Source organism: Seriola aureovittata, chromosome 19 (genome assembly GCF_021018895.1).
Source record: "Seriola aureovittata isolate HTS-2021-v1 ecotype China chromosome 19, ASM2101889v1, whole genome shotgun sequence".
NCBI lineage: Eukaryota > Metazoa > Chordata > Actinopteri > Carangiformes > Carangidae > Seriola > Seriola aureovittata.
The window spans coordinates 22,310,651-22,337,833 of NC_079382.1; the positions used below are offsets into that span (position 1 = coordinate 22,310,651).

Genomic DNA, 27,183 nt, shown 5'->3' on the forward strand with positions numbered 1-27,183 from the left:
TTTTTTAAGGAGATGGGGAGATGAGAGCAGGGATAAGTGATGACCATTAAAATCCCTTTGGATGCAGTTTATTAGCACAGCCGACACGTCCGGAGCAGCTCCTTTGTCCGGTGTTGTGTGTGTTTACAGTGGAAGCCAAACAAACCTATGTTGTTTTAATAAAGACGTCAGTTATTAATCCGCCATCAGCTGGAAAAATAAAAAAATAAAAAAGGTTGGTTATCCTGCGGAGGAACTTGAGGTGTGCAGCCTGCAGCCTCCCCATGGCTGCTCCTTCTTCCATTACTCCCTCACATGTTCTGTTTTGTAAATGGATCTTTTAGAGGTGTTATGTTTTCAGGTTCTCGTGAACGTGACATCTCGACGCCTGACGCCTCGAGGGACTGAATTTAAATTTGGCGCAAACAAACTGATTAGATTTTAACCGCTGACATGTTTCCTGTGAACAGATGCAGGTTGGCGGGAAGAAGACCAGCCTCATCCTGCAGAAGCTCCAGCCCGACACGCCGTACACCGTCTCCGTGGCGGCCGTGTATCCCACCGGCATCAGCTCAGACATCTCCGCAGATGGACGAACCAGTAAGAGCCTGATGTGACGAGGACTTCCAAACTGTTTTACTTCATGCTCTCACTGTTTCTCCGCTGATGGCTGTGAAATCCTTTCTCTTGTGTTTTCCCTAGAACCTCTGGGTGGAGTGAGGAATCTGCAGGTGCTGAACCCGACCATGACCACCCTGAACGTGCGCTGGGAGCCCGCCGAGGGCAGAGTGAAGGAATACAAGATCACTTACGTCCCTGCCGCCGGAGGAGCCGAGAGCATGGTAGGACTGGTAGGGCAACCACTTGTGTCAGCTGGCACTGTGCAGAGCTACACCTGCAGCCAAATGACTCACCTGTGTGTTAGTGAACCGTGATTAAACAGACGATGAGCTTTGCTGAGGCAACGTCCATCTTTTGTGGAGCAATAAACGCTGAGATGCAGATTACATAGTGTTTTTTTCAGACTGCCATAAGCACAAACTGGACTCCCTGCATCTCTGCGCTTCCTACTGTCTTCTAAGAAAACTTTACAACATTTTTTATTTGACTAAAGTGCCGATCCTGCTTTGTTAAATAACGTGCATGCTATCCCGCTACATCCAGCCTGTTACTGTCGAGGCAGGACTGGACTGCACGCCCGTGTCTCTGTCTCTGCTCATGGGGTTTGGAAGCAGCTGATTTGTGCTGATTTGTTGTTGAACTCAGGAAACAGTGACACCAGGTACCACCACCACCATCCTGCGGGGCCTGCAGCCCGACACCCTCTACACCGTCTCCCTGGTCCCGGTCTACGCTGAGGGAGAGGGAAAGACGATGTCTGAAAATGGAAAGACAAGTAAGGCCGTTACCTTCGCCCTGTTCACGCCAGAAATCTGCCTTTATCATCCAGTCAGATGTAGGACAGAAACAAACTGAGTGTCTATCCAACCTCTCGTTCAGGGCCACTGGGAGGCGTGAAGAACCTGAGGGTGACCAACCCCACCATGACCTCTCTGACTGTGGACTGGGACCCGGCCGATGGCGCCGTTCGCCTCTACAAGGTCTTCTTTGTGCCTGTCGCCGGGGGCCGAGAGGAGATGGTGAGACTCTCTTACACCTGTCTCACCTTTCGAGGGGCAAATACAGACACACTGCAGTTTAGGAAGTTGTGTAGTTATGAGAAATAACCATTTAAATTTCCTTTTTTCTTGTTAAACAGGAGCAAGTTCCCGCAGGCACCACCAACACCATCCTCAGGAACCTGATGCCCGACACGCTGTACACGGTGTCGGTGTTACCGGTTTACCCGGCCAGGGAGGGAAAACGCCAGTCTGAGAACGGAAAGACATGTACGTTTTTCTCGCCGCTTCGACTGAACGCCAGCGTCATGTCAAAATGTCTGTTTGCATTTTAACCAGTTTGTAACGACAATCATTTCCACGCTCGCAGTGCCTTTGGGCGGAGTGGGCAACATGAAGGTGACCAACCCGACCATCACCACTCTCACGGTCACCTGGAATCCCGCCGATGGAAACGTTCAGGGCTACAAAGTGATCTACACCCCTGCCGACGGAGGAATGGAGATTGTGGTAAGATCCTGTCACTGTGTCTGAAAGGACAGAAACAGGACGTACAGTGGAACAAGTGAGAGTAAATAGAGTGAATAATTAAGTTGTCAAATTAGCTTGAGCTGCTAACGTTAATTTGAGTTGCGTTCACTTGAATCAAGTTAGTTGATACAGTAGTTAAGATAACCTGAGTGAAGTAAAGTTTAGTAAATTGGGTTTAGTTTAGTTAAACTGATAACAGCCAGGAAACGAAGTCAACACACACACAACACAAAACGTGGCATCGTGTGAGAAACGCCTCCCCCCCCTCTGTGACATGATGATTGTTTGCACACTGAAGACCTTTAAGCTCTTTCAGTTCAAACAAAAGAAAATCTGTCAGATTCCAACCAGGCAGCACTAAGACAAAAAACAATTTAAAAAACGATCCTCGTCTGACAAATCCCCAGCAGTGAAATGTGACGTTTTTTTTTGCAGCAGAAGTTCATAAAAACACCGTCAGGTCAGAAGAAACAGAACGATCAAAACCCTTCAACAGGGATTTGGTGATGTCATTTCTTTTTGTCAGGATAATCCCGTCGAGCAGTCGCCCCACAATAGCATCTAAATCCTTTCTGGCTGAGGTGATCCCTCACTGTTGCATGGCGTGTTTACAGTGTTTATATTTCTGGAGCTCAGAGTAAGTGAGTGTAAATCCTGCTCATCGGACGCCGGACGCCAGAACGAAGAAGAGCCGTGCAACAACACATCTGAATGCGCCTGAATGACGATTTGGCTCCAATTAGTTTGTCAAAGTAAATTTCACAGATTTTTCACAGGATTTTTTTTTTTTAAACTCCAGCGCCAGAGGAATTTAAAAAGCTTCAAACAGCAAACAATACTCAACCTGCAATAACTGGAAAAATGCCAGTCCGTCTGACTCTTTAACTACTTTTGTTGTTTTTATAGAGAAATGGTGAAAATGAACTGATGGAGAACAAGTAAAATAAACCATGAAAACCATAAAAAAACACCTTTTAATGACAGAAACATCTCAGCCACATCCATATTAAAACACTTGAATATAAATGTCATTAATCAGTTTTGTTTTCCGTGTTCAGTTAAATATATTGTTATGTATATTATATTATGATGTTATAACTGTTGGTTTAACTTAATTTAACTTAATTTTAGAGCATAGAAATAGTCAAAGTTTGAATGTTATATATCTTCAGGACATTATAGTTTCATAATAGTTGACCAGTGGTTTCGGGATACAGCAGCTCCAGTAAAACTGATAGGACGTTTTTGTGAAACCCAGCTGTTCCCTTAAGGGGAAAGTTTGAGCTTTCACCTGCTGGAGGTCAAAGGTCGGGGCTCTTTGGGCTGGTAGGAATGTAGCCTCTTGGCGAAGGGCAGCTCCTCATCAACTCCACCGCGTGTGTCTTTGCAGGAGCAAGTGTCGGAGAGCACCACCACCACCGTCCTGGACAAGCTTCTGCCGGACACCCGCTACAGCGTCACCGTGGTGCCCGTCTATGCAGAGGGAGACGGACCCAGCCTGTCCGACAGCGGCAAGACGAGTGAGTGACTGTGGCCTCAAAGAGGCGGAGGTAGAAAAAGTAGTTAGCCCTGAAGGCAGCCATCCTCAGACCTCACATACAGTCGTAAAAGTTTTGTTTCCTTCAGCATCTTCCCTGAATGAGTTATTTGTCTGTTTTGTATTTGTTTTTGTCTTTGAGTAGCTACTGCTCCTCTGTGTGTTTCTGACGTTTCCAGTTGCATTGATAGTTTTATTTTTACTCTCCGAATAAAGAACAAGTCAAAGGATTGAAGTGTGAAAATATGTTGCACTGATGAAGTTGTGAGGGTGTGTAGTTTTAATCTCCACTGCTCCAGCACGGAGCAATTTAAGTGACAGACCAGAAAATAGCTTTCCAATTGTAACACAAATATACAAAAGCATCAGTGTCAGTGTGCGTCAATAGACTGGGAGTAAAGCTTGCCAGAAAAACCACCATTTCCTCGGGATCCAGCATCTGAACAAATGGCCCCCTGGACACCGGTAACCTCTGACCAGACAGCAGCTGTGCATCGCTCTGATCCAAGCGCTGAATTTGTCTTCCTGTTTCGTGTCTCTGCTCAGAGCCGCTGGGTTTTGTGAGAAACCTGCAGGTTACCGATCCCACCACCAGCACCCTGAACGTCCGCTGGGAGCCCGCCGAGGGGAACGTACGCGAATACATCGTGATCTGGGTGCCAGCGGCCGGAGGAGACCAGGATGTGGTAAGAACTCGTTCACGCACCGCTGATATGATGTCACCTCGTTAAACACTTTTCTTAAGACAAGCTGAGCTTCACTGAGACGAGATGGCAGAGTAGGAGCGAGAAATCTGCCAGATGTTGGACTTTCACCAGAAGTTTCATCCGTCTGTAAAGTATGAAAATCAATACACAGACTCCTCAAGCTTTGTTGAATGTTCAATCCACCACCGTGTCCCACCGCTTCCAACCTGAAATCATTTACTGTTACAGTGTCATTGCAGGGCAAGTTGATTTAAAGATCCTTCCCTGCATCACTTCAAATATCCAAACTATGACCAAGTTATTCCAGACTTGATGTTGACTGTGGAAATGAATGGAAACCAATAGATGATTCACAGTAGAAACAATATTTTAAAGGTCCCATATTTTACACTTTCCTGTGTTTTATTTGAAGTGTTGATACATCAGAAGATATATTTGTGGTTTTAAGAACCAAAAACCATCTCAGTGTAGTTTTACATCTCCTCTCTCAGGCTTCTCTCTGCAGCTCTAGTAACAACAGGTCTGACTGTTTTCTGAGTGATCCAATAAAAATATAGCAGATTTCAGGTAAAACACTCAGAGAAACCAAATCCTGCAAGGTTTGGATGGTGGGTCCAGGTGGGCGGGGCTTGGTGACTGCTTTGTTGTGACATCACAAAGTTCCAGAAGTCCTGACGGCTGGTTTTAAGGCTCAGTTTCTGAATACAGGCTGTGTGCATTTCTCTGTGGACTGAGGCTTTGATACTTTCACAGTATTAATATAGAAGCTAGAGCTGATCTATAATCACACTACACATGGACACAGACCTTTACACTGGAGGAGCTTTAAAGTTTCCGAAATACAACAGCATTGTATGAACAGTAGTTAGCTGTGATGTGAAGTTTACATAATTTGTAGTAACAAGGCAAAACTACTGTAGTAGTCCTTTAAGTAGTTCTTGATAATGCTGTATGTTGTGTCACATGTTGTTTATTATATTTACTATAAAAACAAGAGGCAGCGACTGTGGTGTTGCTAATGTGAATATGTGAATATGAGGTGAAACTCCTCTTTGTGCTGACTACATCACAAAGAACGTACTAACATTACTTTTTAAGTAATAGCAGGTTCTGTGCTGTGAGAGCAAATAGCTCAATTTTAGTTTTGGCCTGAAATTCAAGTTTTCCCAACACTTGTGGGGAGCTGGCAGTGGCGTGAGATGATTCCACTCGTTTCCAAGGCAGTTTCACGCAAGAAAGTTCTTTTCTCGTCCTGGAAAAAGTGCAACATCGAGTTATCAAAAGATGAAAACCATCGGATAATGTTGTTGCCTTTAAAATCTACATTTTTCTTACAGCTAATGGAAAACACTTGACAGTGTTGTGGGATAGTTTAACTCATTTCCAAGGCAGTTTGAGCTGTTTTCTATAAAGCAATGACAATATCTCGAGGGGTTCCATATTGTGTCACTTGGTTGAAGACATGTCGTGAAATGAGATGATTTGATTTGGAAACAACTGAAATCATCCTCAGCTTACTGGCAGGTTTTGGAGCTTAATATTAGATTAAATGGACAAAGAAGAAATTTATATTTGTAGCTGAGGAAGGCGCACGCTGCTCCCTGCCAGCTCAGTACTTTACATGATCTGTCTCTCTCTATCTCAGGTTTTGAAGCGCGAGCTTTCTGCTTAAATCCATCTTTATCTCAGAGCCTCTTCTGTTTCTGTTACTGAGCTACTCAGACATTTACTGAGTGAAGCCGCATCCAAGAAGATTGGGCTCACAGCGCATTGAACTGTGACTTCGTTCAATCTGCATCTGCCAAACCCCACACGTCTCCCCAAATCCTACAGTTCACCAGGTTCAGTAGTGGTTTTCTCTTCTCTTCCTCCTCCTCCTCCACCAGGATCAGGTGTCAGGAACCACCACCACCACCGTCCTGAAGAACCTGGATCCGGACACCGAGTACACCGTCACAGTGGTGCCCGTCTACCACGAGATGGAGGGCAAATCGCAGTCTGAAAACGGGAAAACGAGTGAGTTCTGACGAGTCTGTTGACTGATGTGTAGCTGGATGATGTGGCCTGGAAAACGATGCTGAGCCAGGAGTCATTTCACTGAATGTGTCCAGAAGTTAAAGAGGCAAAAGACGATAGATTAACATGGCAGCCATCACCATTTAAAAAGGAGGGAAGGAAAAAATACTTTAGTAGCTGCACGTCTGTGTTTAGAATATCTAATATTTCACAAATGTTATGGCAGCTCAAGCAGATATAAAACAAATAAATGTTGTTTATTGAGCTGAAAGGTTTGCTGTCGGACAGAGAGAGAAGACTTTTCTTTACTCGGTGAATCATCAGCACTAACTGAGACCTGCTCCTCCTCCTCAGATCCTTTGGGTGGAGTGAAGAACCTGAGGGTGACCGACCCGACCATCAACACCCTGACGGTGCGCTGGGATCCCGCGGTCGGCAACGTGCGCAGCTACAAAGTCTCCTACACCGCCGAGCCGGGAGGAGAGGAACGAACGGTAGAAAAACCTCGCCGTGACGCACCCAGACCGCTCTGCCTCTAAAACGTTTCTCTGCTCACTTTAATTGGCAGAGTCGACTCACTCATTCTCACCATAATCACATTAAGTCGTTATCTCGCTGACGGATGTTTGAACGTTTTGTCGAACAGGAGGAGGTGTCGGGCGGCACCACCAACACCGTCCTCAGGAACCTGGACCCCGACACCGTCTACAACGTGGCTGTTGTTCCCGTCTACCCGGACGTGGAGGGCATACGACAGGCTGAGAAGGGAAAGACAAGTGAGTGAATCACCAGACATTCCTGAGAGCTTGTGTGTATTGTTGTAGAGAGAGTCAAATAATCGAATCTGAAAATTCCCCCTGATGCTTAGTGTAGGATTGTTTGGATGTTTATCAGATAGAAGCGAGACGAGGAACGTAACTGGTAGCATAGTTTATAGTTTTATAACAGTTTTCTCCACTTCCTCTCGTCTGAAACGTCCGAGCTTTCCTAATGAACAAACACTGAACATTATTTTTGACTCGACACAGGCTTCAACTTTAAAAGGATTGTAAAGGTTTTGCCAGTTCTGGGTCATTGAAGACGCCATGAAATGTTGATGAAATGTAAACAACGAATGAACGTAAACCAATGGGCCGTCAGTCTGTCAGAGAAAGGGCGGAGGCCAGGACTTTTCCAGGACTTGCGGCAGCAGCTAGTTGTAAATCCGTCACTTTGTTTGTCAGTAAAGTTCTTTATAACTACTGGTTAGTTTAGTCGTGATTTACTGAATTTGGCTGCACCATGCAAAGGAATGTCCTAGCTGGTAAAGACTCTATGAATGTGTAAATCACTTCCTAGGAAACATCTGTATGGCCATTAATCAATTATCTAAACAGGAAGTCTTGGCTGTGTCACAAGATATTAGATATTTTCCAAATCTTTGCAGTGTATTAAACCCACCTAACAAGGCTTTATAATGTAGTTATAGCTAGGATTTAGACGTGTTCGTGAAAACTTAATAAGTAGTTTAGGTTTGAATGTGTGACCAGCTGGTGCTGTAGGAAGATTACTGTCAAACGTTTCCTGAAGAATACTGTACGTATTCAGATTTACTGACTGTTTACTGACTGACTGGTTTGGACTGGTCCAGTCGTCTCTCTCTGTTGGTCTGCTGCTGAACTCTCTGACATGCAAACAACAAATGTTTGAGTGCGAGACAATGCAACTATAAAACTCCAATTATTCTTTTCATGCCATTGATGTTTGCATAATTTATTTTTTTTGTTGGATCTTTGTTTTTATTTGAAGTTTGTTTCTTATTACAACTGGATATACGACAGGACAACTCGCAGGCACAGAGGAGACTGTTTTTACAGAGCGCATGGAAGCAGCAGAAATTGTATTAACAGAGGTGCTGTTAAACTGAGGTACATAGTCCTGGCAGAGCCACATCTCTCCATTCATGTAACTGCTCTCCATCACAGCTTTTAAGTGTTTTAGGCAAATGTTTTAGCGTTAAAAGAGACTTCAGGAGAAAACTGACAGGAGAGAGATGGAGACAGACGAGGATCCTGGTCAGATCCGGAGCAGAGAACAATGTGATTGCAGCTTTATCTGAGGCGGTAAGATGGTTGACATGGTCCTAAACCATCTGAGCTCTTTTGCTCAGTCTCTTGATATTGAACCAGGAGATCATGTCAGATCATTTTCTTACTTTTAGAAACAAAATCCTGACTCTTGAGGGCAGTTTTGAAAATGCTCTGTGTGTATTACCACATTATGATAACATTCCTTACCTTTGGCAATAAGGAGATTTTCACAGAGCGCTGACATGAACTGGAACCACTGGTCGCCCGGAGGCCACGAAGTCTCCATGTGAAAATCTGCCAGTAATGTAAAAGTAAATGCAGTTTATAGTTAATGGGCTAAAACATGCCCAAAAAAAAAAAAAACGACCGGTATGGTCCTTTAAGATTGAGAACGAGAATACAGACCTTGTTTATACGAACTTTTGTGGCTCACAAAAGAACATAATGAATGCCAGAAAGTTTAGGCAACTTCCTTGATACATCTGGACACTCCTGATGTGGTAAACCCACCCATCTGGTGCACCCTGCAGGAGAAAACAAATGCTAAAGATTATTTGCAGCAGTTATTCAGACCTTTCTCTCTTTTTTTTTCTTGGAGGAATTCTTTTAAGTCTAAAAACACTTCTTAATAAGGATGTTTTTGGCTCATAGAGCACCGGAGAGTTTAGTCGCAGGAAAGGAAAAAAGAGACGCTGATTGACAACCCCCTCGACTGTGAGACATCTGGACTGTCCTGATGAGGGTGCACTCCACCCATCCGGTGCACCCCTGCTGGAGAAAGTAAACAGCGAGTTGTTCCAGACTGTGATGTGTCCCGTCTCTTTTCAGAGCCTCTGGGCGGAGTGAAGAATCTTCAGGTGACCGACCCCACCACCAACTCCCTGAGGGTCCGCTGGGAGCCGGCCGACGGCGACGTCCGGCAGTACCACATCGTCTACGTCCCCGCCACCGGAGGAACCGAGAGCATGGTGACTGTTATATTAATGGAACTTCTTCTTCTATCGAACAAGAAACGTATGAGTTTCCATTCCCGTTAAGAGCTACTAGCTGGATCACTGGTGTGTTGTAATAGTTGTTGGAAACGGTGGAGCTCTACGTCTCAGAGGAATCAGCCGTATCAGGCTGTAGAGACACAGTTCATGAGTTGTTGGTTTTAGTGTTTTATATGTTGTTCTACATTAAATGCAACAATATGAAGGTGCAGACTTTTTGTTTGTTGAGATTTACAAATGCTCGTCTTCGTCCGTCACAGACTCAGGTGTCCGGGATGTCGACGAACACGGTTCTGAGAGACCTGCAGCCGGACACAGAGTACAAAGTGACGCTGGTGCCTATCTACTCCGACGTGGAGGGGAAGCGCGTGTCGGAGAACGGAAAGACGAGTGAGTTGGAGCAGCAGCTGTGACCACCTGGCTATGTCACATTTGTACTTGTTTTTTTAGGAGAATGAATATATATATATATATATATATATATTGTGAATGTTGGTATTTTATACATCGTCTTTGCCGTGAGGAATCCAGAAGCACCGACTGGATGACATGGCGTCCTGGCATCAGCTACATGTTTAGATGAACTAAGAAAAGTCAGCAGATGTAATTCTCCTGTGATTGACACCTGACTGACTCGCTGAACCTCCCTGAAGCGGGAACCCTCACCTGCTCACCTGCTGCTCTGACAAGGTCAAAACAAAGCGTTCAGGAGCTGCTGGTCTGACCCGACTCCGGCTGTAACTCAAACAGGGAAGCTGACAGTCATGTGACGGGCGCTGTGTTGTGTTCACAGAGGCTCTAGGCGGAGTGAAGAATCTGCAGGTCACCGATCCCACCACCAGCTCCCTCAAGGTGCGCTGGGACCCGGCCGAGGGCAACGTCCGTCAGTACCGCATCTTCTACACCCCCGCTTCCGGCGGCGCTGAGGACATGGTGAGGTTTCTCTCGCCTCGCCATCACTCCGTTTAGGTGTGTGTGTGTGTGTGTGTGTGTGTGTGTGTGTGTGTAATGAACAGCTGTGTTTCTGTGTGTGAGCAGGAGCAGGTGTCAGGCGGCACCACCAACACCGTACTGAGGAACCTGCTGTCGGACACTCCCTACACCGTGACCGTGGTTCCGGTTTACCCGGAGGGAGAAGGTCTGCGCCAGTCCGACGACGGAAAGACACGTGAGTTCTCGACTCTCTTCAAACTGTCTGATCAGACGTCGGTGACACGTCACGCCGCTTTATGAAACCTGTGTTCGTGCAGCTTGGACAGAAGCTTTGTGCTCTGTGGCCCCCTCTTTTTTTTTTGAATTAAACAGCGTCAGATGTAAAGACGTCAGGAGAGGCTTTCACTCATTAAGAATTTATTTCCTTTGCGTCTGCAGAACATGTTGCACAAGCAGACGGAGAACTCGTGTGGGTAAAAGTCTGGGCACATTTAAGGCTGACTCACTCGAGCAGACTGACTTTAGGCACACTTCAGAAGTGGAGAGAAGAGAAACAGACTTCTCGCTGATCATTAGTCCAAGGAGAAGATGTTCCTCATCCTGGCAGCCTTCTCTCTTGTCTAGCTTATACATAAAAATAGAATCTAAAACCGTTAAACGTTAAAACCGAAACTCCTGAAGGTTTAATAGAAACTTCTTAAACGCTTTTAATTTACTCCACAAGACGCCGTATAAACAGACTTAAAGAAAATTACAATAAGGCAGGAGACAATCCGGAGTAAAAAACATGTGACATAAAGTTCACGACACATGAGCTCTGTTGAGCCTCTAACCGTCTCCTACAGCAGTGAGCGAAGGTCAAAGGTCACGGTTTTACTGAGCAACTGCCTGAGGAGAAACAGAGCAGTCAGGCCTTCGCTGAGATAAACAAAGGTTAATACCAACGTGTTTGTGCGTTTCTGCGCTGATGCAACCAAGACAAATGTTCAGAGCGTGCACTGTCCTGAAGTGAACCTGGTTCCCCCCGGCCTGAAGTCACTCATCATTTGCAGCCTGTTTTCGGGCTCTTTGCAGACTTCGACATCAGAAAACGTCTTTTATAGACGTTGTGTCTCTCAGGTGAAGCCTCAGACATCAGTGGAAACACTATAATCTGCAGGTTTAGCCAAAAGCCTTAAATCACAAAAAGCTTTTTAAACCCTCCTCAGGAAAGAGTTGATGGAACCAAAGTGAAGCTGCAGAGCTCTTTGGAAAGTTGATTGATAGCATAAAATCAAAGACAGATACTGTGCAACTTTAAAACTACCGTTGGTAACTGAAGGGTTCGGATGAAGAGGCATTCTCAGAAACTGGATCCCGCGCCTGTTGCTCTGCTTCTGTGTGGTTTGACATCCCGTTGTGTGTGTTGGTTTTGTTTCTGCCCAGACTGCATGCCACGCTCCGTCAGCAGAAATGCATCCTGGTGTTTTTTAATTGGAAAGCTGTGAGTCAGGCACAAAAAAAAAAAAACCCAAAACCATTCCATAGACATCCCCAGTGGGCGAACTGAGACTGAACGTTTTATTTCTTCTCAGGATAGTTTCATGTGTTGTCATCCAGATGTGATATTCAGTCATCATTCCTGAGTGTGTGCTGGGGTGATGAAATTATCAGCATAGTTTTTTTGTTTGTTTTTTTACAGCTGTGTAATTGATGCATTGTGTTACCAACACGAAGTCACGAACTCCAGCCAATACCATCAACGTCTTCAAGACCCACCTGAACTGACCTGGCACTTCCATTTTTAAGACCCAAACCCAAAGCTTTATTTTCGCTTTATTACATCCATTAGCAACCTTTAGCTTGCCAGGCTAGTGCAACACATTCGCCTCCCTCTCTCTCTCTCTCTCTCCCTCTCCCTCTCGCCACTTGGCATCGTGCGTTTACTCAAAACACATGACACACGTGGACGTAGATGACTGGCTGGAGTCAAAGAGAGAGAAAATTCTCAGATAAACTCCATTTGAAAAAGCAACCAAACATGAACCGAGCTGGAAGCTTCAACAGAACGGCTCATGTCGGGCGGCGCATGTTTAGGCTGACATTAGTTCTAATTCATTTAAACGAGACCACTACGTTGGCACAACGGGACTGCAAAAAAAAAACAATGTGACCTCATCCTGCAGTTCTACCAGCCAATCAGATAACAGCATCAACCTGCTGTTGTGTAATTCTTCCTCATGGTTTTACATATTTCTGTGCAGCGATGTTAGTGTCTGATAAAGCTCCAAACCCATGAATTTATTACTTTAAACGGTCTCTTGTTTCCAGTGCGGTCGTCCCCTGCGGTCAGGGGTCACAGCTGTGGAGATACTGGTTGGGAGTTAAGGGGACAAGTGGGGATAAGTTTTGTTTCCTGAGACATCATCACCGACCTATTAACGTAGCCCCTTGTCTGCATGAACCGAAGAGCAGATCAGACATCAGATTGTAAAGGTGCTAATGCTTTAATTATTTACATTTTTACGCAGACGGACAGTGAGGACGCTGGGTGGGTGGGTGCGTGGGTGGGTGGGTGGGTGGGGGGGCTGCTAAGTGTCACATGCACTGGCTTTGCCGTGAGAAAGCGAACCAGGAAGTGTGTGTTGGCAGGTGCAGGTGCAGCCGCCTCTCCATCGCAGCAGACACATGCCGGTCCTCCGCGTGTGTCTCAGTCCATCAATGAATATGAGACCGTGTATGACGTTGATGCTCTTTTATTACCAGCAACTCGGTCCAGTTTTTCACTGTTTTCATCCCAGGAGGAATTTGTCACATTTTGTCTGGACAAAAACAGTGTGTCAGTCCAACATGAGGAATAATTGCGTCTGCTGCTATAAAACGATTAATAACACAAAATTAGAGCAGGATTACATAATCCCTCTGAAGGATAGGAGGTCATTCTGTTCCTGGATGACAAAAGTAAAACATCCTGACAGACTGTGTCCTCCTTATTTTAAAGGTAATGAATGATGATTTTTTTTGTAAAGTGGTTATACAACATGAGGGATAAGGCTCTGCTCACTGTGGATGGGGTCGCATTCATATCTACCTACTGCATCTCGTGTTTTTTTTTTTTATTAGGTAAAGCTCCAAATACCAGGGGGACATGCACATCTGGTTTGGTTTAGAAGGGAAGTTAAGGGCTTTTGCATTAACCCAAAACTGTGCTACTTCTCTCTACACGTTCTCCACATAGACGCTATAAAAACGACTTCCCCGCAGGAGTCTTCTGCTGCACTCAGCGTTTGAGTTCAACCTTGACTTTGATGCATTTTGTCCCATTGAAAAGACAATTTAGTCGTTTATTAAAAGTTTTTTTTTTCTCCTATTGATCAAAACCAGAGATTTTGTCGTATTGAAACAGTTATTCGCTCATAAATCAGCTTGTTTTAATTTTAGACTTAAACTAAATCAGAACAAAACAGATCGTTTAGAAGTTCTCTGGGTTTCTCAACGATGTGAAGAATTTGGTTTTAAAAATCGTTTCTTTTTAAAAATGCAAAACCTAAAGCGTCAGTCTGACCCTAAAGCTTGACATTTGCTCCCGTTCTACTCGGCGCTTCACTTCCTGACGTTGACATTTTAAGGAGCATTCATTCAGGTGCTGAAGTGGGACATACTCGGACGAGCTCTTCGTGAAGAAAGTCAGCACTCCCTCTTTTCTTACTTCACTTTCTCTCAACCTCTGTGACCTTTGCAGTCCCACGCACGCCACCGAGGAACATCCAGGTGTACAACCCCACCCCCAACAGTCTGAATGTGCGCTGGGAGCCCGCCACAGGCCAGGTTCAGCAGTACCGGGTGACTTATTCCCCCCTGACCGGAACCAGACCCGCGGAGTCGGTGAGTAACTCTCCCCCAGACTGTTAAAACACCAAACTGTCATTAGCATCAGAATCTGCCTCCAGGCCAAGAGGAGGTGCTTTCCCCTGAGATCACTTTCTGCTCTCAAGGGAAAAGGAATCAGCGCAAAAGGAATTTCAGACAAACAATAACAAACTCTGGCATGTTATTTCACAGATCACATAGTAATTTTTTTCTCATTGTGAATCAACTCGCTGCAAAAGGCTGCACGTCAACTCTTGTCGGATGTTTCCAGAAGATTCTTGAGATAAGTGAAATTACATTGGACAAAGTCGGGATTATCTCATCCCTCCAGCAGTTTTTGTGTTGCTTGTTTTAAGATAAAGGAGATATCGTGACAGATAGCGTTGCAGCTATTGATTATTTTCATTATTGACCGATCTGTCGATTATTTTTACTGTTAATCAACAGTTCATTTTGTCTATAAAATGTCAGAAAATATCATAATTTCCCAGAGCCTCGGATGACATGCTCAGACTCCAACAGATATTCAATTTATAGAGACATAAACTTCAACACCAGTGACTCTTCGCTTGGACCTCGGCCTTTTGACGTGGAATGACTTGATATCTTCCCCACGTAGTAAAAGGGTGCACACCGCAAATTTCCCAGGCAACAACTACTTTGAATCAACGCGACAGCAGCCAATCACGTGGTGTGAGAAGGAGGTAAAGGCGTGTTTGTCTCTGTAGAACAGCAGACAAGGAAACAGGACGTGAGACAGAAAGTTTAGGACTTGGGACTTCACCTGAGACCTGTAGGTACAGCTGTACATTGAATGTGGACTTTACTCTGATAATAAACTACTAGTACCAGTAGCTGTTACTACAGTTTATCCTTTCTTTTATTTGTTTATCCATCTCTTCTCCACATCTGACTGAACTGGTGAAATCATGTCGTGTCATCGCGTTGGCTGGGTCCGTCTATTTCATGGAAACAACAGGTGGTCCCCTTTTCGTTGGCCGCGTTTGTTTCTCTAAGTGTTCATGTTGATGTTGCACAGATGTTCTGTGCAGCAGTAATTAGGGTAATGCTCTTAAATATGGAAATCATGACTTGTCAGCGTTTTGTATCTCTCCATCAGCACTGATTTCATGCCCTGGTGCAAACGTCTGGATGGCGGGGGGGGGGGGGGGGGGGGGGGGGGGGGTTTGTTTCCCCACAAAGAGTTTGAACTCTGTGACGCCGGACACATCTGTGACTGACATCAGTGAAAGCTCCTATGGTCGAGGTTCTTGGGAGCATAAAGCTGTAATCTAATGGAGCTGCTGTGATGATGAGCGTCTGCTTTGATGATGCTATAAAGTTAAAGGTGTTATAGTTTATCATCCCTGTAGTCGTACTTTTATCTATTTATTTTCTGTTTTGCTTTTTAATTTTTTTTTAATTACTTTTGGTTCGGTTTTGGAAGTTGGTTTAGCCGAGACACAGAGAAGATCAGAACTGTTGATGACTAATGCCGTTTAATTAAACTCACACCGGCCACATCTTATATCAAAGATGCATGAATTGAGGCTCTGGAGCATTTTAACCACAGACTTTCTAAGAGGCAGTGGATCCACTGGTTGATGGAGCTGAAAACAGCTGTTTAGATGATCCACTTACTTTTGGCCATAAGTAAAGCTGTAGACATCCAACCTCAGCTGGGTCCAGGTCCAGGTACAAGTACAGGTACAAGTACAGGTACAGTTCCAGGTACAGGTCCAGGTACAGGTCCAGGTCCAGGTAGAGGAGGTCGTCATCAGGCTCTCTCTCTGCTTTGAAACAGCATGTGAACAAGAAGCTTTTAAACTCCTTCAATGTTCTGAATAATAACTGCAGTCGAAAGCTCGTTAATTACCCAGAAGAACTGGGATTATTTGGCTCCGCTCACCGAGATTTAACTCGACCACTGAGTTATAATTCGACCCCTGAGAGCAGCGCTGCCTTCAGGAAATGACTGTATAACTAAACCTCCAGTCAAACGTAATTCATCCTGTTTTCAAAGGACAACGGCCAGTCCTGTGGCCAGACCACAGTTTACTGGAGGGATTTCACCCCGGGCCAGTAAGCGTGTATGTGTGCTTCCAGTTGCAGGATCTCAACCTCTACATCATCACTGAGGAACCTGTTTCATGGTCCGGTGGGCCAGAAGCTCTGGGTCCAGAACTCTTTGATATATTAGCTTTAACCAAAACATGAGCTGTAGATGAGGGTAGGTTCGAGTTCGACCGGCACACATATATTTCCCATGATGTAACGCCGCTCGTTTTCCTGGTGCGCTCACTGAAGAGCAGAGGATAGAGACGGAGGTAATCCCAGTGACAAGAGACGCTCTGCAGTCATGTTGTTAGACAACACCGTCCGAGCCGATGACAGACCCCACACTCACCAGCCGCTTCTTAGCAGAAACTGTTTATCCATCAGTCCACTTACTGGGTGAGTGATTTGTTTGGCATCCTACCTCCCATGCCTTTGTTAGTGTTTGAGGGAAACTTTGGCAGCAGCAGATAACTGGATATGGGATGAGCGGTGAGGTCATTATGTACATTATCGCTGCCAGAGCTTCATGTAATGCAGGAAGAGGCACATTTGAATAGGCAGAGCCTCCACACTGTGGCTGCATGACGACGACGTCTCTGTAGTTTTTGACCCCTGGGGTTTCTTCTTCTCCCAAAAGGTCCTGGTGTCAGGAAACATCAACAACGCCTTCCTGGACAACCTGATCCCGGATACGCCCTACACCATCAGTGTCGCAGCGCTGTACGCCGACGGAGAGGGACGGCCGGTGACCGGCAGCGACAAAACACGTAAGTTCAACAACAATCTCGCCCGCCGACAGCGTACACAGTCCCGAGGCTGACTCAGCCGGACTCCAGTTTACGTTGAGTTATAATCATGGACGTCTGAGAGCTCGCTGTATACAAGAATCAGCTGTTTCAACAAGCGACTTGTTACCGTCTGGTTACAAACACTTTCTCTAAACACACGATGAGCTCTCAGCGCGAGTGGTACGTGATGATTCACGTGTTAATCTGATGGGTTTATTCCCGTCGCAGTGCCCCGTGCCGGTCCCCGGAACATGCGAGTGTTCGATGCCACCACCAGCACCCTCACCATCAACTGGGACCACGCAGAGGGACCTGTGAGGCAGTACAGGATCGGCTACGCCCCCATGACCGGAGACCCCATCACTGAGTTTGTAAGTGTCGTTTGTGTGAGTCGCCCGGTGAGCGAGTTCTAGTTGAAACAAATTCTCCTTTTTGAGGTATTTATCATCGTGTTTGTGCCGTGTGACTCTGGGGGAGAGATTCTCCTTTGTTTTCCTAAAAACCGTCTAGACCAGATGTTAGTCATGTCTCGTCCACTCCTGACTGGACAGAGCATGTGACCTCTTCCCTTTAACACAATCAGAAGTCACACGAAAAGAAATTTTAAAAACTTTAAAAACTGAGGCTCATTTCACACGCCCAACCTTTCACCTTTCAGCAATAATGAGCGGTTGTTTTCAGGTAATAACAGTGTTTAAATGTTTTAGATAAACTCTTGATACACTCTCACCATTATCCCCTCGCCGTGATGTCTCCCTCAAACTATGTGGTGAAGTCACATCTCAGGATTCCCTTGGCGCGTTCCGGTTATAAATCACAGATTAGTGAGACTAATTACAGGGTCAGTTAAACAAACAGTATAATTTGGGCCATAATAACGTAATTAATAGTCCTAAATAATGAGTCGGACCTGCGGTGGAGGGCAGAGGCGGCCCAGCTGCGCTCTCACTTTGCGCTTGTTAGCGAAGCACCTGTTGTGTGTGAGTCAGCTGTCCGCAGCGGAGGGGGCGGCGATGAAAGGATTTCTCCAGACCGGGCCGGCCCGGAGAACCTGTGACCATTCATAAACACACAATTATTATAATTGAGCATCTGCGGCTGATGGAGAAGGTTTTTGTTGGTGCACAGCTCCTATAATCCCCCCCTCCTAGAAACAAGCTCCCTGTTGCTCTGGGTAACCTGTGAATATAAGCAGGTTCATGTTTGTGTGCGGTGTCCCTCTGACTCTGGTGTTGTCTTGCTCAGACCGTGGTTCCTGGAAACAGAAACAACGCCATGCTGCAGAACCTGGTCCCCGACACCCCATACAACATCACAGTGGAGGCCATCTACGCCGAGGGGCCTGGAGGGTTACTCAATGGAAACGGACGCACAGGTGAGGTGGCGCTGGGTTGGCACAGATCAGACTCAGATTTCCAGCTACGACGGATGATGGTCTGTTAATGAGACGTATTCGTTAGCGTGTTCGGAGCGCACCTCACAGGATGATGATGTGTTCGAATCAGAGCCAGATCTCTGGAAGCGTCGGAGCATGTCTCAGCAGTTTTACAGGTCCCGTGTGTTCGGGCAGCAGCAGTAGTGTATCCAGCTCTGAGAAGAAAACAGAAAAAGAAACGTTTCTAAATGTGGGAAGTTCTGGTTGAGTGCGCTCTGGATTCCCAATGTCTTTGAGTTTGAAAGGAGTAAGGAGTGAGACCTCTCAGTGAACCCTCACTCAGCCTGATGCAGCAGTTGAGTCAAACCTGCAGCTCTGCAGGACAGAGAGAGAGAGAGAGAGAGAGAGAGAGAGAGAGAGAGAGAGAGGGAAAATAAATACAGGAGACATACATTAGTCAACAGTGCCAACACGTGTGAGTGAGTGACGAGGTCGGAGCGCCGGGATCTCACAGACTGCACTCGACTGGTGAGCAGCAGCGTTAGTTACACAAACAATACACACTCAGGGAAAGTGTGTGTGTGTGTGTGCGTAACACACACACACACACACACACACACACACACACAGGCTGAGAAAAGACCAGAATCTAAACGTGTGTATTACATGTAATGAATCCAGTGAACAGGTGTGAAGACGAGACTCGTCTTCTTCCTGGAGGTGGTTTGGCTCCGTGTGATGGTCTGACAGATGATTGACCCGTTTTAACAAAGTGATGAGCTTGACAGGTTTTTCTTTTTTTTCTCCTATTTGCTCCGTCAAAAACTTGATCACTTGATTTAAAAAAAAAAAAAAAGATTGATAACACAACTTTAAACTGAAGCTTCTTTTAAAATCAGAACTAAGCTGCCACAGACTGAATCTTTGTTCAGATGAATGTCGTGAGAATCCTTGGAAAACACTTGATGCCTCAACGGGGAACAGACGAACTGTGGAAATGAAAATGCAGCTGTTGTTTGCTGAGACACGTTCGGTCGATGATGTGTCCTCTCTCTCTCTCTGTCTCTTTCTCTCTGTCTGTCTCTCTGTCTCTTTCTCTCTGTCTCTCTCTCTCTCTCTCTCTCTCTCTCTGTCTCTCTCTCTCTCTCTCTCTGTCACAGTCGGCCTGCTGAGTCCCAGAAACCTTCGCGTCTCGGACGAGTGGTACACCCGGTTCAGGGTGGCCTGGGACCCGGTGGGGGCTCCTGTCCAGGGTTACAGACTGATCTACTCTCCTGAAGGTGAGCGGACAGGTTGGTTTGTCAGTTTGTACCTTCTCACACTGTCTCATTTGAATAAGTTTTAGAAACCAGTAAAGGTCAAACTGATTAAAAACAAACTGCAGTTTTCAGGTTAAAGAAAAGAAGGATTAGAGAAAAGGGAGAAAAGGATTTTTTTGTACCAGTAACTTTTCTATTTGTTTCTATCCTGCTAATCAGCTTGTGGCTGCTCAGGTTTTCTTGTGACCCCATTGGGAGGTTAGTTGAACAATTTGATCAATATTTAGTCTGTTAATAGATGAGTATTTTTTTTTAATTATTGGAGTAACATAAAAACATAATTTAAAAGCTGTTGCAGTGTCAGACTTTAAAATATCGCCTTCACTTTGACTGTTTAGTAAAATCAGGAGCTGAAGTCTTTGTGACACCTGGTCAAAGCTGCTTCAGTTTGTCACACGTGTTGAAGGATTTGAGCTCCAGTGAGTCGATGTTGAACTTGGCTTCTGCTGCAAGTCGCCATCTGCAAAATGCTCAGCAGATAGTTGTGATTGCTGTGCAGACGCTCTTTGATGTTTGTCTGCCGCCGGTATGATGTTTTCTTTCTTTGATTACAACAAGGACGAGAGCCGCAGTCAGTTTACGTGATCCGCTCCAGCGCACTGTGTTGTCTGATCTGAGTGCCGTTGTGTTTCGCAGGCACAGACCAGCCCATCGATATCTTCGTGGGCGACGTGACCTCCTACACTCTGCACAACCTGCAGCCTGGAACCACCTACGATGTCAAAGTGATTGCTCAGTACACCGGCGGCATGAGCACGCCGCTCGACGGACAGGGAACAACACGTACGTACGGCGTCCGTTTGAAGAGCCTCGAGCCTCGCAGATACTTTGATTTGATTGGTTTTTGCTCAGATTTTGAGATCTGCATCGCTGATGTGTCTGTTGTTGGTTAAAAGGATTTTGTTTAAGTTGAGACTTGAAAACTGGACTTAAGCCACAATAATGAAAACTTTCACTTGACTTCAGACCTGAAGTCAAATAGATTTGAAAGCAAAAACCTTCAAGTTCCAGTTTCAACTTTGTAAAATGTTTAAAATAATGATAATATAATGTAAATATCATTTAAAGACACTATCAGCAGATGGTCTGTGGTCTGCATTCAGAGATGTAAAAGTTTTGATTTAAACTTATGAAGACGTGCGACTCAGACTTGATTTGATGACATTTTTGGAGCAAATCCAGATCAATTATTCTGGATTAGAATTTTTTCCTCTGAATTCTGGTGCATGTTATTTGACCGTGGCCTCGGTGGAGGTTTACCCAACAGGTTGCATGTGCACTGAAGCTTCTCCTCTTTGATATGTTGGATGTGTTGACACGTGAATTCCTGTCCTCTGCAGTCTACCTGAACGTGACCAACATCGAGACCTACAACGTTGGTCACGACAAGTTCTGCATCAAATGGACTCCTCACAGGGCGGCGACGTCATACCGCATCAAACTCAACCCTCAGGACCGTAAGTCTCACGGCGCCTTCACGCTCACAAGTCTTCATTACTACAACAGTATTTATATTTTACATTACTTTGCTGAACATCTTTGAGTTTTGGAAACCTTTTTTTTTTTTTTACTATTTTCTGTCAGTGAATCTATTTATCCAAATAACCAATCAACAGATGGGTTGTTGATAGTGGCAGATCGACCAAGTGGAAAGAAACGAAGGCCAGTAGATGATGAAACGGCAAAGAAAACACATCTTCAGTTGTAAATCACAACAGCATGGTTTTGCGAGGCGGTCGAACCGTTCAAACGGCCTCTGATGCGTCAGATTGATGAGTGCACCTGAGGACGGCGGTGTGGTCCACTTTCACAGTCAGATCCTGATGGAAGGTGACGGTAACGTGCGACGAGACTCCCGGCAGATGTCTGAAGGCGTACCTCCAGATGAGGTCATTTCTGTGGCCGTGGATGCTACAGATCTTCTGCTTGATTTCAGGCGGACCCTTCACAGCGTTTAGCAGACTATGTCTAGACTTTTTTTTTATTTTATTTTCCTCTCAGAGAGTGTTTATCTCCGAGCCTCCGTCTTGTGATTATTACTCGAAGCAGGATGCAAGTTTTGGCCAGGATTGAAAGCACCCGACCACCGAGTTTTAATTGTGTCTCTGTCTGCAAAGATTACATCCTTTTCAATTACTGCGGGGTCTTTGATTCCCATCTGGTTCGTATTCACACATGGACACGGGGTTCGCAGTTTAAGAGCAGGAAAACCCGGGAAGGGAGCATCAATATTTAAATATCTATATGGTAGTCATTAGCCTTCTCTGGCCGCGCCGACGGGTTGCCAGAACAAATATGGGTCTGCTAGCGTGAGACAGATGGCGGGTTAACCACTAGCAGAGGATCAGAAATCCTCCGCTTGAGAAAACCCGTCCCAGTGAGCGGCAGCAGACGATGCTCTCAAGTCAACAAATCAGTCAACTGTTTGTTCTCAAGTGGAAACGCAAACAGCAGTGGGAGACGGTGGTGAGATGAATGAGTGGAAAAACCGCGAGCTCGGGTCTCCACCGCTGATATTTCCTCCATATTTTTAAAAGCCATGGAAACACTGGTTAGACAAGAACTTGAGCTGCCAGTTTCTTTCTTTTTTTTTAAAGACAGAGTCCTCTCAAATCCAGCTGAGGTATTTCAGGGATTATATTTTGTCAACATCAATCCTGTACAAATCTGTGTGTATCTTCTCTCTTGATAAATGAGGGCCACTGTTCTGGAATAGATCGGACCAGGGGACGTGTATTTTCCCCGAACTATTCATATTAAGTGACTTCAGTCATAATTTGTTGATATTACAGAGCTCGGTCTGAAACTAATGCATCACCGGAGCTGCTGGATTCTGTCATCTGACAGAAGATATGATGGAATCCTTATTTAAAGTCTTTCACACTGAAAAGTAGCATCATCACCATCATCCTCACCCAAGGCAGCTGTCTTTGCAATAAACATGCTTTGTTTGTGCTCTCTAGAGCGCACAGTGTAAATAGGAAATCGTATTATGAATATATCACCGCTCAGCCACGCAGAGATGTAAACATTTCACTGTTGGGTCACTTGTTGGGTTCGCTCATCACGGAGATGTCGAAGTTGTTGGACTTTTAAGTGACGTAACCAAGTGTTTATTTTCCTCCATTAGCAACAAAACAGAAAATCCAGCAGCACGAAGACGATACGAGACGTTCAGTTGTCCCGTCGGGAGTTCTTCTCGGTTTAACTGCTGATTTCAAATAGAAGTTTATTCTGACAGAGGAGTTTTAATTCTGATAAAGATCTATATTTCTGCTCCTGTAGCCTCCAGTAAAGGACAACATGAGATCACCATCCCCGCCGGCCTGCCTCAGTACTGCTTTGACGGACTTTCTCCCGACGCTCTGTACACCGCCACCGTCTTCGTTCAGACCCCCAACCTGGAGGGACCAGGGGTCAGCGCCAAGGAGAGAACATGTGAGTGTCCAGTCTGTAACTTTTCTGACATTAGAGCTTCAGGTAGCGTGCAAACCTGACCGCAACAAAAACAACAATCCCAATCACAACTACAATTAAAACTTAACTAAGCCCACATTCTGTGAGTGATATTGTCTATTGATGTAAGACAAAGCCTCATATGTGCTACTTGAATATAATTGTGAAATAAATGAAAACGAAACCAGAAGAACAAAGAGATAGAACAAAGTCCTGGACTTATTTCAATCCTTGTCCCTTTTTGTTTTCATTTCATTATTACATTACATCACACACTTTTGTTTTGACTAATTGGATCATTAATGCAATCAACAGATCTGACATTCAATAAATGATGTCTTTGTGCAACACTGAAATACACTGCAAGATGTTTTCTTTCTGAAAACTTGTGTTGTTGAACATAAACCAGCAGCGAAGAGAGACGTTCACACTCCTCCACATCCTGTCAGCTCAGATTTACAAAAGAGGACATGACTGCAGTAACAAGCTGCATCTCTCCCAACACACCCAGACAAGATGTGGACCGCGGTGTCTCACATTCACAGCTCGCATCATCTCACAGGACCGGCTCCAAAACAATGACTTCATCCTCCAACATGTTTACTGTCGTTCTGAATTTATTACAAATATGTTAATGACGGTTTGTGTCTGTCTCGTGTTTCTCGCAGTGGTGAAGCCGACTCCGGTTCCAACGCTCCCGCCGACCCCGACACCTCCACCCACCATCCCCCCCGCGTGGGCAGGTAAGCATGTAGCGACACCATCCGTTTACGGTCAAATCAAAGTGCAGGTAGTGGGGTGATAGTGGCCACTCCGGGTACTGCAATCACGTGACCGTTTACCGAACACGTACATACAGACAGCCAATCAAATCATTTAATGTGGTTGTTCTGTCACATGTCAAATGACTTTGAGCGATGACCTGTGTTAACCTTGTGTCTGCCGATGCTTCCAGGTCAAGGTGAAAAACTCACCTGTAAATGTTAGTCAGTCAGTTTAGAGGCAGAAGGTAATGATCCACCCCCCCACCACTTGGAGGTGAAGGGGGTGGGAAGATGTTTTTTTCTTCTTCTCTGTAATCAAAAACATGAACACAAACAGAACAAGGATCTCTGACCTCATAAAGGGAGGAAAGAAATGTGATGAACTTAGATGAATTCTCCCATCTGTCCATATTTCACAGGGGCAATTCAACGCAGATGCAAATTTGCTCGTTTAACTTGAATGGAAGTTAATGAAAGTTAATGGAGGCATGCACGTGAACTTCGCATGTTTAAACTTCATAATGCCGCGCGGGCCAATGTTTGGAAAACACGGATCATCCCAGGACTGGATGGGTCGAGTGTTTTCATTCAAGCCGAGCGCGCGGGGGTTTGGAAGTTCCTCGGTGCGGCACTTTTGGCCCCGGTGACGGTTTGAACGCAGACTCCCTTTCTGGATCCGGCTCGTGCCAGCGATGAATTAATATCCGCCACATGTGCGCGCCGGGGCCCCGTGGGGCGCGTGACAGGGAAACGCGCCCGTTACGAACCGCCAAATTTAGGTGTTGAAAAATGAAGAGAGGCCGGTCCAAAGGGTCTGTTTGTGTTGATGGGCACCGTGTAAAAGTTGTTTATAAAAAAAAAAAGGAAGAAAGGCAGAAGGAAGATTTCAAAGTGTGCCGCGTCACATAAGGCAAAGATTATTTTACCCAGTTCGTCTTCGTCTGAGAGGAACCCATTAACAAGAGCTGACTCGCAACCCTTCTGGTAACCAAATGTTCCTCCTTTTGTTTTGCCAGTTTTCTTTTTTTTATCGGTGAAACCCATAATTACTATACAGTACATGGCCCCATCACGTCATTTTTCTCAATCGTTTTGTTTTGTTTGACTTTCTTTTCTTTTTTTTTTTAATGCGCTGCGCCTCGCAAACAATCATTATCCCGTGTGATGATGCCATTTTCTCTGCTGGTGTTTGCGACGCTCCCCCGAGGTCTGGCCGCTGGACTTTAAAGCTCCTTATTGACTTGTTTTCTTGCCTCAGTTTGCAAAGGTGCCAAAGCAGATGTGGTGTTCCTCATCGACGGCTCCTGGAGTATCGGAGAGGAGAGCTTCAACAAAGTCGTTAACTTCGTCTTCGGCATGATCGGCGCCTTCGATGTCATCGGACCGTCCGGGATGCAGGTTTGGATCAAACATGACACGGAGATACGGATATGTGCAGGGGAGGACGGAAGCTTTGTCCTTCCCAATATATATATATATATAAAAAATACTAAGATTCAGTCAAATGTGATCAATAACATCGGACAAGACAAAACAAGAACAACAACACGTAAAAGAAGGAGAATAATGGAGCTTAGAATAAAAACAGAAGAAAGAAAGAGGAATGTCAGTGAGAAGTTTTTTTCACTTGAAGTCTTAAAGTAGAGGACTTGTAAAGCAGTGGTGCTCAAAGTGGGGTCTGGGGACCCTCAGGAGCCCACGAGGGGAATAAATCCAGTCCATCTGTAAGTAAAACAACCACAGAATGGATGATGGTCATAGGTTTCAAACACTGTATTTAAAGATTTAAAAGCAAAAATCTTATCAGATGGGGTCAATGGTCTAATTTGTGTCAGTTTATGGGTTTGATTATTGATTAAAAAAACAATTACAGTCATCAGGGACCCTCTGAAGCAAGAACCTGAACTTAACATGTATAAAAACGTCTAAAGGAAGTATCATGTGAAGGTTGGATTGATTAGTAGCACCCAAAACGATTTGACAATACTTAATATATGGATCGATTAAACTGTAATATACTGTAATACAAAGTTAAACCACAATCAGTGGATCAGTGGAGAAACTTTCTTCAGTATTCACACACTCCATACACATGCTACATTATATATTCATATATATTAAGTCTTTAGTAGTATATTTTTATATTTTAATCTAGTCTCATGTTGTAATGATATTCAAGTCGCAGAGTTAAGCATCTGTTTTTCTGGAAAGTAAATCCCTGATGATCTTTTAGCCTGAAGGTTTTGTAACATCACTTCCAGAAGTTTTGAGCAGTTTTTCCAGAATCCACAAAGACTCTTCTCTCCATCTGGATAAGAAAATATTCTGTTCTCTGCAGAATAAAAAGGACTTTAAAGCCATTTCCAGAGATTCAAAAACCAAATGTGTGCCGTGAAACTAATTTATTGTCAGGTTTATTTATGTGTATTAATGTCTTTTGTCTTTTCAAATCCAGGATCTTAGAAGTTGTTGTGTTCTGGGGAAAAACTGTGATCTTGTGCTCTAAAACTAAACTCCACTTCTTGCTAACAGGTGTCGTTCGTGCAGTACAGCGATGACGCAAAGACAGAGTTCAGGCTGAACGCGTACCAAGACAAAGGTGTCGCCATGTCTGCACTTCATCACATTCGCTACAGAGGAGGAAACACCAAGACAGGTTCGATCACACGTCACATGATCCCACAAGGACACATCGCCCCGTTGTTCCAGTATCTTGTCAGTTATTTGTGCTCGTGTGTGAAATGTCTGCAACAAAACCAGCTTCTCTTAGGATTGCGAAATGTTCCAAAGTTCCAGGTCCAACAGTTTCCTGTCTCTTCTCTGCTGAGCAGGAGTGGCTCTGAAACACACCTACGACAAGGCCTTCTCAATGGAAAATGGAATGAGAAGAAACGTCCCCAAGGTTGTCGTGGCGATCACAGACGGACGCTCTCAGGACGAGGTGAAGAAGAACGCCGCCAAGCTTCAGCACGCAGGTAACGGGACGATCCGCGTTTCATGGGCGACTCAGTTTCACCAGCTTCTTTAGGACTGGTTGAGCTGCAGCGTGTGTTTTCATCCATGAGTGGTTCCCATGACAACTGACGTTGAATGAACAGTTTAAGAGAAGAGAGCAATGTGAATTTCTTTGCAGATATAGACCAGTTCTGGAAAAGAGACTGAAGAGATATGTTTTTAGCTGATCCTGATCC

The 27,183-nt window shown here is 45.0% G+C and overlaps 1 protein-coding gene across 9 annotated transcripts in view; it reads left to right on the top strand.

Annotated features, from left to right (window-relative positions):
• Positions 1-27,183, top strand: part of col12a1b (collagen, type XII, alpha 1b) — a 111,473-nt gene that overhangs the window by 55,965 nt on the left and 28,325 nt on the right. For 5 of the 9 annotated variants that reach the window (XM_056404542.1, XM_056404537.1, XM_056404536.1 and 2 more), the window contains 27 exons: positions 450-579; positions 682-821; positions 1,246-1,375; positions 1,480-1,619; positions 1,739-1,868; positions 1,969-2,108; positions 3,520-3,649; positions 4,213-4,352; positions 6,260-6,389; positions 6,744-6,883; positions 7,036-7,165; positions 9,287-9,426; positions 9,711-9,840; positions 10,244-10,383; positions 10,489-10,618; positions 14,105-14,247; positions 16,928-17,057; positions 17,307-17,449; positions 18,324-18,453; positions 19,614-19,745; positions 20,409-20,555; positions 21,113-21,229; positions 23,058-23,210; positions 23,897-23,971; positions 25,251-25,390; positions 26,525-26,648; positions 26,824-26,967. In XM_056404542.1, coding sequence (XP_056260517.1) covers positions 450-579; positions 682-821; positions 1,246-1,375; positions 1,480-1,619; positions 1,739-1,868; positions 1,969-2,108; positions 3,520-3,649; positions 4,213-4,352; positions 6,260-6,389; positions 6,744-6,883; positions 7,036-7,165; positions 9,287-9,426; positions 9,711-9,840; positions 10,244-10,383; positions 10,489-10,618; positions 14,105-14,247; positions 16,928-17,057; positions 17,307-17,449; positions 18,324-18,453; positions 19,614-19,745; positions 20,409-20,555; positions 21,113-21,229; positions 23,058-23,210; positions 23,897-23,971; positions 25,251-25,390; positions 26,525-26,648; positions 26,824-26,967 — 3,598 coding nt within the window. The remainder of the gene's footprint in view (positions 1-449; positions 580-681; positions 822-1,245; positions 1,376-1,479; positions 1,620-1,738; positions 1,869-1,968; positions 2,109-3,519; positions 3,650-4,212; positions 4,353-6,259; positions 6,390-6,743; positions 6,884-7,035; positions 7,166-9,286; positions 9,427-9,710; positions 9,841-10,243; positions 10,384-10,488; positions 10,619-14,104; positions 14,248-16,927; positions 17,058-17,306; positions 17,450-18,323; positions 18,454-19,613; positions 19,746-20,408; positions 20,556-21,112; positions 21,230-23,057; positions 23,211-23,896; positions 23,972-25,250; positions 25,391-26,524; positions 26,649-26,823; positions 26,968-27,183) is intronic. The other 4 variants (XM_056404539.1, XM_056404544.1, XM_056404545.1 and 1 more) reach the window with 1 other exon arrangement.